The sequence below is a fragment of the Candida oxycetoniae genome (genome assembly GCF_023343755.2).
Source record: "Candida oxycetoniae strain CBS 10844 chromosome Unknown scaffold1, whole genome shotgun sequence".
Taxonomy (NCBI): Eukaryota; Fungi; Ascomycota; class Pichiomycetes; order Serinales; family Debaryomycetaceae; genus Lodderomyces; species Lodderomyces oxycetoniae.
Window position 1 is genome coordinate 208,861 of NW_026055370.1, and position 11,505 is coordinate 220,365.

Sequence of the window (11,505 nt, forward strand, 5' to 3'; positions counted from 1 at the left end):
TCGAGCGACGCTATCGAGCAACACTATCGAGCAACACTATCGAGCAACACTATCGAGCAAAGCGAAATAGTGTTGTAACAAGCTACAAAGCAATGCTCCACCATCTCTTGAGAAGCAAGCTACAAAGCGTTGCTCCACTGTCTCGTTCTGCCCGATAGTGTCACTAGTCAGTGCTGTTCCACTATCGAGCAGCACTATCTTGCTTTGCTCGATAGTGTTGTAACAAGCTACAAAGCGTTGCACCACTGTCTTGCTTTGCCGATAGTGTCACTAGTCAGTGCTGCTCCAGTATCTCGCTTTGCTCGATAGTGTCTGTTCGAAAGTGTCTGTTCGAAAGTGTCTGTTCGAAAGTGTCTGTTCGAAAGTGTCTGCTCGACAGTGTCTGTTCAACAGTGTCTGTTCGATAGTGTCTGTTCAATAATGTCTGTTCAATAATGTCTGTTCAATAGTGTCAATAGTCAGTGTTGCTCCACTATCTCGCTCTGCTCGATAATGTCGGTTGATAGTGTCGGATTCTTAGGATAACTAAGAATTGTTATAGGTAACAAGATAAACAGAATGAGCTTAATTCCATCCCTGGAGCTTAGAATACCAGGATAAGAGTATATAAAGAGGTTGACATACCCTGGAAAGTGAACTTGAATATAAAAAACAAACCTTTCGTCTATCAACTTCCATAGAAAACACACCTCTCATTGATTCACCTTTTATTGAATCACCTTGCATCTCAACTATTAATCCCTTACCAATAGGCTTTTGGTTGAATCATTTTCGTGTTGACTTTCAGCAGAGCCCAATTTTTTTGAAAAATTGGCAACTTGTCCGAGTGGTTAAGGAGAAAGACTTGAATTGTTTTATCCATTCAAAGTTATCTTTTGGGCTCTGCCCGCGTAGGTTCGAGTCCTGCAGTTGTCGTTATGTATAATTATTTTTTTTGCACCTTTTTTTGAATAAAATTAATTTTTCACTTTAATAAGAAGGTCTAGACCCAAGCATCATCTTTGGTTTCTTCCTCCTCCTCCTCCTCCCCCCGCAACCAAAACAAGGGTTCTTTTGTTGTCAATGGTTGAGATTATCAAATACCAAGGATTTGATCATATCTGGCAATACTCAGGGCCATGGCTTTACTATTTGTTGGCTATATATGTCAGTTTGCCAGTACTAGCTTATAAGGTTCTTCCCTATTTATTTTTAAAGAAAAGACTGCACCATAATAGAAGAAAAAGTGTTTTAATATTTGTTTTGGGCGACTTGGGCCACTCTCCAAGGATGTGTTACCATGCTTTATCATTCAGTCAACTCGAGTACAATGTCAATCTTTGTGGCTATGTAGAGACGCGACCTTTGGACAAAATTGTCGATGATATCAATATTGAAATAACACCAATTGAAGTTGTCAAAAACTCCGAGAATTTACCCTTTGTCTTGTTTGCTGCAAAGAAGATTATCTTGCAAGTGAGTCAAGTTGCTCGTATCTTGTACAAGTATCGAGACGATACAGATTTCGTAATGATTCAAAACCCACCAAGTATACCGATACTCTTGGTTGTTATATTTTTCAAAATATTGGCAGATAGACAATTGAAGATAATTATTGACTGGCACAATTTGAACTATACAATATTGAACATGAGATTCCAAAACTTTAATAATTGGCTTGTTAGGTGGGCACGTGCATATGAGAAGTTTTTAGCAAGATTTGCAAGTTTAAACATTACTGTAACAAAGAAAATGAAGAGTTTCTTAGTCGAGGAGTTCCAATTGGATAAGGGTAAAGTGACTACACTTTATGATAAACCGGGTCCCCAGTTTCAGCCTGTCAATGACAAGAAAATCTTGTATAGCCATGAACTAGTCCAAGGCATAGACAATATCGAGCACTACAAAGTATTGGTTAGTGCTACGTCATTTACTCCAGACGAGGATTTTTCAATTTTGTTAAATGCATTGAAACTATATGAAAAGGAAACAAAATCCCCTCCAGTGTTATTGATTGTTACTGGGAAAGGTCCTTTGAAAACAGATTTTTTGCAAATGGTGGAAAATCTCAAATTTTCCCCATCAAAAGTAGTCGTTAGAACCGCGTGGTTGACTTCAGAGGAATACCCTAAAATACTAGCCAGTGCAGATTTGGGCATTTCATTACACACATCCTCCAGTGGAATTGATTTACCAATGAAAATTGTGGACTTCTTCGGTTGTGGCATACCAGTCGTTTCCTTGAACTTCCCGGCAATTGATGAATTAGTGAAGGATGGAGAAAATGGGCTCGTTGCAGAAAATTCAACATCTGATGAAGTTTGCTCTTTGTTAACCCAAGCTTTCACCGATGACAAACTTTTGAAACACTTGAAGATGGGGGCAATTGACGAGAGTAAGTCAAGATGGAATGAGAACTGGATTCGAGTTCTACAACCGAAATTTGAAAATAGTTAACTTTGTTCTCTATTGTTACCTTTTCATTTAATGCAAGTAGTAGCTTTAGAGGATGTACTGGCCTTCATTCGTCACCATTTTCTTTCTGAGATCGAGAGCAAGTAATCTCTCAATTGGTTCAAATAAGCTTGATCATTTTCATCTTTCATTTTCCCCTGAAAACTGTTCTCTTCAGTCCAAAATCTAAACCCGTCCTTTTCGTAATTATCCAATTGTTGGTGTTCGGGGATTTCGTCCCATAACTCAGGATCAAGTCCATGTCCATGTCCAATCAATTTCCCAGTTAAGAACGCCCAACACTTTGCCGTTTCAGTGAAGTTGTATCCGCCACCACCCAAAATGATCACAGGAACCTTGACCTTGCTCAAGATCCTACACAAGGCGCTTGTGTACCCCTTTATAGTCATGTTCCATTCCTTATGAGGATCTGTATTAAGCCCATCGCAACCAGCTTGTACTACCAAAAACTGAGGTTGACGTTTTGCGATTAATGGCAAAACGATATTTTCAATTATCCAACCCATCGACTTATCATTCAACCCTCGTTTTGTTGGTATATTATACATCCCATCCGTGGAAGCAGCCAAGCCCCCACTACCAGGAAAGAATCCTATATCGTATCTGTGTATCGAGCAAGTAACCACTTTTCTTGAAAACCGGAACGCTTCCGCAACACCGTCTCCATCGTGCAAGTCTAAATCAAGATAGAAAATCGTACCAGAAGTCAATTTCCTAAGAGCACTTATTCCCAATACAATGTCGTTAATGTAGCAAAAACCAGAACATCTCGCGCGATGACAATGGTGCCTTCCACCATACCAATTCAAACCAATAATACGCTCCTCTTCACCTTCTTCACCTTCTTCACCTTCACCTTCACCACCACCACCACCACCTTCTTCTTCTTCTTCTTTCTCTTTCTTCTCTTCCCATAACTTGAAAATGGCATTTACAAGACAAACAGTCGATGCAGCTGTTAACCTAATATAGTAACGCATAAATGGGAAAACATAACAATCATGAGCTAACCCAAACTGGTTGTCCTTTTCCTTGACTTGCTCTTCATTGAGCGTTATTTCTGCTTCTGTTTCAGATACCTCTTCGTGAAACACTCGTCTTATACTCTCTCTGATACTCTCATAGTTTTCAATTTGTTGGTCAATCTCAACCCGCAGTGTTAATAAATGGTGGACGAATTCAGAATCATGATATTGCGATAATTGCTTGCAAGAAACTGGTGATAATATCGGAACTATTTGACAATAATCGTGTAGGTCATACGCCTTGATTAGGCCATTGACTAGCGATTGTCGACCTCTATTGGATGGAACATTATCAGCTAAGATGGTTAGCAAACTAAGGTCGGTTATCAAAACTCGATTCATTGACAAAAACACATAACAACTATAAAAAGAAAAAGAGCTTCAAAAAGAGTCCACCAAATCTCGGGTAAATAACTTAAGAACAAGTTTTAAACTACAAATCAAGCTTTAAATTCTTCGTTTCACAATATGTCAACAAAAGCGGATATATTTCCATTTTCAATAGCCTGTTCCAGTCTTCATTAGCGTGTGTTTCGAGCTGTTTTTGCTGTAGACTAAACTCATTGCAATTGAGTATCGTTTCATGGTAGTTCAACCGCATCTTGATTTCTTTCAACAACAAAACTGCTCCGCCAATTTGGCCACGCTCTAGCATTGCGCTGATAAACGTGCCAAAATATATAACATCCTCTTCATGGGGACCACCCTGTTTCAAAGATGAGTCAACCCACTCAACAACCTTCTGCTGCAATTGTCGCAGAGTCACTTTTTCATTCAAAAACAATGGCAATTCATTGTAGCGAGGCTGTTTGTTTAACCACTCAGAAGTGATCACTTCAACGTTGACTCTGGCCTCTTCGATTCTTCTATTGATTTTCTCACGCAATGGAACCAAATCAAATTCTTTTATCTTCTTCTTGTATTCCATATCCTTAAGAACACCTTGCTTGATCTGGGTAGGTAATTCATTAACAATCATAGTATCATAAGACTGAGAATTTTCATCGTAAGCCACATTATTATTGTGTCTCTTCACTACAGGTGGGAAGGTTGTTTCCGACTTTTTGCGCTTCAATGGAGATTTTATGGGTGATTCAATTATCCTGACATACTTTGGTTTGCTTCCTGCTTGCGAGGGAATCAACTGCTGTAAATAGGACCTGCCCTTTACAGTGCTTCTACATTCCGGTAATAAACCTCGTGTTTTTAATTCAGTCTCTAATTCTCTCTGCATGTCAATGGGTAAAGATTCGAAAACCTGCCAATCAATGTTCTCGGCATTATTGAGTGGATCAGAAAAGGTGGTACTTTTAGGGCGATTTTTTCTTCTAGCAAGTGCCTCTTTGCTGAAAATCAAACGTTCTCCATATCTCGGTTTTGTTCTAGATGATAAAGGTGGAGGCGGGGTTTTCATAGTAGATTCGTTTTGCAAACGTTGATGTTCTAATGGAATGCTATCAGATAAAGAAGCCTTTTTTATCTTTTCGGACTTGCCAAATTGAAGCCTCGTCTGCTTAAATGATTTCACTGTTTCGGCATCTTTCAATTTTGACATACTAACAGAAATGCCTCTCAAGTCTCTCACTGGGATATTGATCATTCGGTACAAGACTTTGATTTCGTTTCCAATAACTCCCCAATCATTTGTTGCCACTCCCAATCTCGACGACTTGCTTACAAACTCCACTTTCCCCATTCCTAAAAACTTTGCTGGAACAACACTCGCTCCAGGAGCTCTTTTGGCTAACTTAAGGGTCAATGTAGAGCCACTTATTCCTAAATTGATCATGCGTCGATATAATTCACGAGCTAATCGCATAAAAAATTCGTCCAACTCTTCAACAGTGTCAAATCGAATTCCAAAATTGACATCAGCAGAAATTGATTTTCTTCCCAAAACGGCTTCAGGGTTTGAAGTGTCAACTTCAATACTTGTGTTATCAACTCCTCGTGCATACTCGTATAATTTAGAGCCTGTCTTCTCACCAAGAAGTTGAACTAGTTTAAGCTTGCTCAAAGATAAAATGTCCTCAACAGTGGCGTCCTTGTGCTGCTTTAATTCAGGCTCTAGCTTTTCTAAAATTCCCCTACCAAAACCTGGCAAAACTTTTATTGGTACAGTAGAAAGAATGTTGTTGATATCTTTAAAGATGGAAAATTGTCCATTAGGTTTAGCTTTTCTCAATGCCAACTTTGCTAGCAACACGTTCCAAGACGTTCCAACACTAACAGTGCATTTGGTCAACTGGTATACATGTTTCCTAATCAAACTAGACAACTCCTCAACAGTTTCTTCAATATTCTTGTTGGAATCACTGCAATATGAAGTTGCATCAACTAATGCCTCATCAATGGAAACGGGAAAGATTGTATCAAAGTACTTGCTCGTGACTAGGTAATTGTAAAACTCACTTGAACTTTTTTCATAGGTTTCAAATTCATAGTGCAATAACTTCAAACTGGGACATAACCGTTGCGCTTGTCCAAGCCACATTCCGTTTCTCACACCAAACTCACGTGCAACATAGTTACAACTGGCCACGTCTGATGTTTTACCACCATGACCCACTGCAATTGGGTCTTTTTCAATATTCAAATCTGGATGTTTTAAACAGGATGCCGCTACAAAAAAGCAATCAAAGTCAATATGCATAATAATCTTCTTGGTTGCCAAAGGTTTTGCACTCAAAGGGTCAAGCTTGGGTCTATGAAGATTCTCCTTAATTATCCGTCTCAAGAATTTCAACCTCAAATCAGCTTTCCACATGCTCAAATGATGTAGCCTCGAGTTTGCAAAGAATTCAGTTAAAAAATCCGGGTGTCGCGCATCAAGTACGTATTTCCCTTTTATGTTGTAAACTCCTTTACCAGAAGCTGGTGGAGCATTCTTACAAACGGTTGGTAGATCCTCCTCATTCTCCCAATCATCGCCACGCTGCATCTCTAGGTTTTGCAGTTGTTCGAGAACATCAGCTTCCTCGGGCAAAAGAGAGGAGAAAATTTCATCATCATCATCATCCTCCTCCTTCTCCTCCTCCTTCTCCTCCTCCTTCTCCTCCTCCTTCTCCTCCTCCTCTTGCTTATCTTTCGTCGTTGGCTCCCCACCCTTGCCCGGTTTATTGGGTTCGTTTTCTTTCTCCTTTTCCTCCCTCGCCTCAGCCATGGGGTCTTTCTTGTGAGGAAATTGTAGTCTTTTCTGATCATACTCAACTTCCAGAATCAACCTATAATTCTGCCAGTCAAGAAGGTTTCCACTTTCTATACAATCAACTATCCATTGTGCTTTAACAACTCGACAATTCTTGTAAATCACGCTTTTTCTCGGGGTCAACCGATCACAAATGATGTGAGTAGCAGCAGATTTGTTAGACATATAGCTTAGAAACTTTCCACCATGTAAGATCACCAATCTATGGATTTCGTTCATTGATGGTTTCGTGTGTCCATTGACAAAAATAGTACACCCGGTGAATATCAGTTTAGGTTGTGATGCGAGATTTTGCTGTTTTCTTCGTTGCTTATCCCAAGCGACGTGAGCCTCATCCTGACGCTGTTGTTTTTTGAGCTTGGAGGTGAAATAAGTACTGTAGTCGTTAAAGCTGTGGAGAGCACCGATGGCTGCTTCGTCTTTATCACTTTGAGACGCGTCATCAAAACCTAGCAAGTCTTGGTGCGGTACCTCCCCTAGCAAGTCTTTGTGCGGTACCTCCCCTAGCAAGTCTTGGTGCGGTACCTCCCCTAGCAAGTCTTGGTGCGGTACCTCCCCTAGCAAGTCTTGGTGCGGTACCTCCCCTAGCAAGTCTTTGTGAGGTACCTCCCCTAGCAAGTCTTTGTGAGGTACCTCCCCTAGCAAATCTTGGTGCGGTACCTCCCCTAGCAAGTCTTTGTGAGGTACCTCCCCTAGCAAATCTCTGTGCTTTCCTTTCTCATCTACTGGAGATTTCCCTAAAATATTCAAAATCTGATCATCAAGACCATCATTAAACGGATCAAAGCTTTCAGTTTCCACAACCGATAAACTCTTCTTTGGAGTAGAAATATCTTGAAATGGTGGCCGTTTCCCTTCACGAGTCTGACTAAAGGTATTAATATGAGATATCAAGCTTTGATTATCCAACGATCTCAAAAACGTCAGATACTGAGTATTATCATCAAAGGTGGACCATTCTAGCTCACCTATTTCTAGCCGTTTACCATCTTCCATAAAAGACAAAGCAAAGTGCTTAGAACCTTTGATAACCTTTTCCCTCTGCTCATTTTTCTACTTTTTGAAAGGAGCCCAGCCCAGCTTATTAGTCCAGAGATGGCGGTAGCAGTGGCGGTAGCTATGGTAGCAATGTCCACTTTTGGCGACAGATGACGGGCGGTGTTGGGCGCGAGCCAAAACCTCAGAAGAAGGAGAGCAAAAAAAAAAATAGCTCTGTTTCAAAAACTTTACAAAAAGTTACACTAGATACGTTTTCCATTATACTTTACAAGATTACAATGGTACGTTAGTAATAGGATGTGGGAGTTAGAAGGGGAGAGAGGGAGGGAAGGGGACTTCTTGATTTAGTCACTAACACATATGTGTATCATATAGGCTGAGAAATTATCAGAACAACAGATTGCAGAGTTTAAAGAAGCTTTCTCCTTATTCGACAAGGATAGTGATGGAAAGATAACTACTAAGGAATTAGGTACCGTGATGAGGTCGTTGGGACAAAATCCATCTGAAAGCGAGCTTACTGATATGATCAACGAGGTTGATGTCAATTCAGATGGTTCAATTGATTTCCCTGAATTTTTAACAATGATGGCTAGAAAAATGAAAGATACTGATTCAGAGGCAGAAATTGCAGAAGCTTTCAAGGTATTTGACAGAAACGGTGATGGTAAAATCAGTGCAGCTGAGTTGAGACACGTTTTAACTTCAATTGGCGAAAAATTGTCCGATGCCGATGTCGATCAAATGATAAAAGAAGCTGATACTAATAATGACGGCGAAATTGATATCCAAGAGTTTACTCAACTATTGGCCGCTAAGTAGTCGATCTAAGTAAGCCCCTCTATTGTAGCCCCTCCCTTCTTCCACCCCACTTTACACCCGCAGGTGATTATATATACTCGATTTCATTCTACTCTACATACTGCTCTACTGGCTCTACATACTGCTCTACTGGCTCTACATACCAGTCCACTATCTCGCTTTGCTTTCTAGTATCGCTACTCTCCACTAGCTCTACATACTGCTCCACTAGCTCGCTTTGCTTTCTAGTGTCATTACTCTCTACTAGCTCGCTTCGCCCTTAGTGTCTCTACTCCCTACTCTCTACATACTGCTCCACTATCTCTACATACCTCTCCACTAGCTCGCTTCGCCCTTAGTGTCTCTACTCCCTACTCTCTACATACTGCTCCACTATCTCTACATACCTCTCCACTAGCTCGCTTCGCCCTTAGTGTCTCTACTCCCTACTCTCTACATACTGCTCCACTATCTCTACATACCTCTCCACTAGCTCGCTTCGCCCTTAGTGTCTCTACTCCCTACTCTCTACATACTGCTCCACTATCTCTACATACCTCTCCACTAGCTCGCTTTGCTCACTAGTGTCGCTACTCTCTACTCTCTACATACTGCTCCACTAGCTCGCTTTGCTCACTAGTGTCGCTACTCTCTACTCTCTACATACTGCTCCACTATCTCTACATACCTCTCCACTAGCTCGCTTTGCTCACTAGTGTTGCTACTCTCTACTCTCTACATACTGCTCCACTAGCTCGCTTCGCTCGCTAGTGTCGCTACAAGCGTAGGAAAAAAAAAACCCACCATTGAGTAAATTAGCATTACAATAACCATGAAAAAACAGTAGCTCTTATGGATGATTGTTTAAAGTATATAATCAGCAACAGTTTGGATGATATAGATTTGGCACAATTTCCCAATCAACCGGTTGAGCTGAGCCAAGAGTTGTTGATTGCTTCATTTGAGCAAGTAATTGTCAATTCTGCTTCACCTTCTTGTGGAGGACACAATCGATTGGAAGCCATCGCAATGAGAAGCACCTCACAGGATACAGGATTAGCTGGCGCCAGGAAGAAACTGGCAAATAATAGAGTTACGTATAAGTCGCTGGAGGATGAAAAATTGGCGCGAAGGCGAGCAAGGTTCAATTCAGACTCGGACTCAAAACGGAATTTCAAAAACGATCATGGGTTTGTAAGTAGGGGCGAGGATACTAGGTTGCAGGACTCTGAAACGGAAAGAGAGGAGTATTTTCTCCATATATTGAGCCAGTTTATCCGCTTCACCTCCACGCGCTCATCGAAGGAGTTGCATGATACGTTTCAAAAAACTAGAGAAATGGACCCAGAAAATTTTGCAAGCGCACAATGCTCAGTAGAGGAGGAAGAGGAGGAGGAGGAGGAAGAGGAAAAGAAAGACGGGGAAAAGAAACAAGAGAAAGAAGCGGCAGCAGTCACCATTGACTCGATAACCATGTCACTTCGGAAACTACGCGAGAGTCTACTATACTTACCGCCAAGCCAGCTCCATAAAAAAGTGTTTTTATTTTCAATTCGAATATCGCATTATTTTAAGCATTATCAAACCTATATACCCAGCATCATGTATTTGCTAGAGCACAGTGAAGCTCTTGGGTTGAGCGACTTGGAAATTGAAGAAATAGTGGTTATCTTAGTGTTGCATATATGCCACATGAACAACGATGCGTCGTCTGCAATTGCCAATTTTTTCGAGTATATACCACAAAGAATGGATGTCTTAAAGATCATTCGGTGCTGGATAAGCAAGGACTACTATACTTGGATCAATATATATAACAATGTCGAGAGCTTTGCCATAAAATCGATGATGAAAATAGGAATGACGCGAATGATCAATTGCATGATTGAATCTCTAAGTAACAGCTACTATAATATGAGTAGAAGAGTGATTGAAAATGATCTTCTACCACATGACCTTACATACGAAACATTTGTACAAAATTTCGCGCCAGGGTGGAGTATCGCCGAGGAGAGCGACCTAGTAACGATAAGAGCTCGAAGTAAGAAAATAAAGAGTTGACCATTATTATGATGCTAGGCTACATATAAAGAAAATAACACCAATTTCCAATTCTTCTCTGTACCTTTGTTCCCATTCCACTCTTTACCTTTGTTCCCATTCCACTCTTTACCTTAGACTTGTTCCCATTCCACTCTTTACCTGTAGACTTAAGCAAGAGAGAGAAGCAAACTACCAAGTGCTGCTCCACTATCTCCTTCTGCTCGATAGTGTCGTTTGAGTTCTTCACCTCTTTTCAGTTTCTTCAAGGAAAAAAAAAACCCCGTGAGCTTCTCGTATTAAAAAAAAAAAGGTACAGCTTGACTCTAACTCATAGGGTCTTTGGATCTAAGGAGAAGGGCTTTTGAGAGATGTTTAGATTCTATGGCAATGACGACGGGGACAGTTCACGGCCTAAATTACCCAACCTGATCAAAATTGACGATATCACATCAGGTAGGATCGATCCCCAGCTAATTTACGATGAAATAGAACGGCTCAAGGCTGAGATAAATATTTTGAGGAACGAGATGTCAATGTTTCTCAAGGCGCTAGCTACTATCCCGGAAACTGGGTCTCAGCAGGAATATTACGAGACGATAATACGACGATTGCAAACAGTGCAACAAAGTATAGTGCAGTACTGTGAACGATATAACAAATTACTACCCATAATCAACTTGGCTCAGATCAAGTTGGGCCACGAAGTAGAAGCACCCCCCGCGGCTGCAGCCAAGGGAGGAACTCTATCAACTCCTTCAACAAGCAACAATACCCCAGTTATGGGTACAAAAACTACGCCTGCTCTAAACTCAGAAACAACTCCAAAAACAATAGCTAATGATGGGTCGGCCAGCATAATGAAAAATGGCAAGAAACCCATAAGAAAAACTACAACAACAACAACAACAACAACCCCAAAGTAGCAACTTAAGACACTAGACACCAAATACCTACTTCTTTATATAGACACCTAGG

The 11,505-nt window shown here is 40.8% G+C and overlaps 4 protein-coding genes across 4 annotated transcripts; 3 read left to right on the forward strand and 1 right to left on the reverse strand. All coding sequences in view use genetic code 12, as the record gives it.

Annotated features, from left to right (window-relative positions):
• Positions 1 to 1,062: 1,062 nt before the first annotated feature.
• On the forward strand, positions 1,063 to 2,436 carry ALG1 (chitobiosyldiphosphodolichol beta-1,4 mannosyltransferase; the record flags this gene model as incomplete). Its single annotated transcript, XM_049322703.1, has 1 exon — positions 1,063 to 2,436. The coding sequence occupies one exon, from the start codon at positions 1,063 to 1,065 to the stop codon at positions 2,434 to 2,436; it is 1,374 nt and encodes a 457-aa protein (XP_049181294.1).
• Positions 2,437 to 2,507: 71 nt separating this feature from the next.
• On the reverse strand, positions 2,508 to 7,683 carry KGF56_001568 (REV1; the record flags this gene model as incomplete). The annotated part of the gene is made up of 3 exons (XM_049322704.1): positions 2,508 to 3,168; positions 3,256 to 3,792; positions 4,148 to 7,683. The coding sequence occupies 3 exons, from the start codon at positions 7,681 to 7,683 to the stop codon at positions 2,508 to 2,510; spliced, it is 4,734 nt and encodes a 1,577-aa protein (XP_049181295.1).
• A 281-nt stretch (positions 7,684 to 7,964) lies between these two features.
• Positions 7,965 to 8,508, forward strand: CMD1 (calmodulin; the record flags this gene model as incomplete). Its single annotated transcript, XM_049322705.1, has 2 exons — positions 7,965 to 7,967; positions 8,062 to 8,508. The coding sequence occupies 2 exons, from the start codon at positions 7,965 to 7,967 to the stop codon at positions 8,506 to 8,508; spliced, it is 450 nt and encodes a 149-aa protein (XP_049181296.1).
• Positions 8,509 to 9,339: 831 nt separating this feature from the next.
• KGF56_001570 (uncharacterized protein) lies at positions 9,340 to 11,453 on the forward strand (the record flags this gene model as incomplete). Its single annotated transcript, XM_049322707.1, has 2 exons — positions 9,340 to 10,528; positions 10,897 to 11,453. 2 exons carry the CDS (start codon positions 9,340 to 9,342, stop codon positions 11,451 to 11,453), a joined length of 1,746 nt encoding a protein of 581 aa, XP_049181297.1.
• Between the last annotated feature and the right edge of the window lie 52 nt (positions 11,454 to 11,505).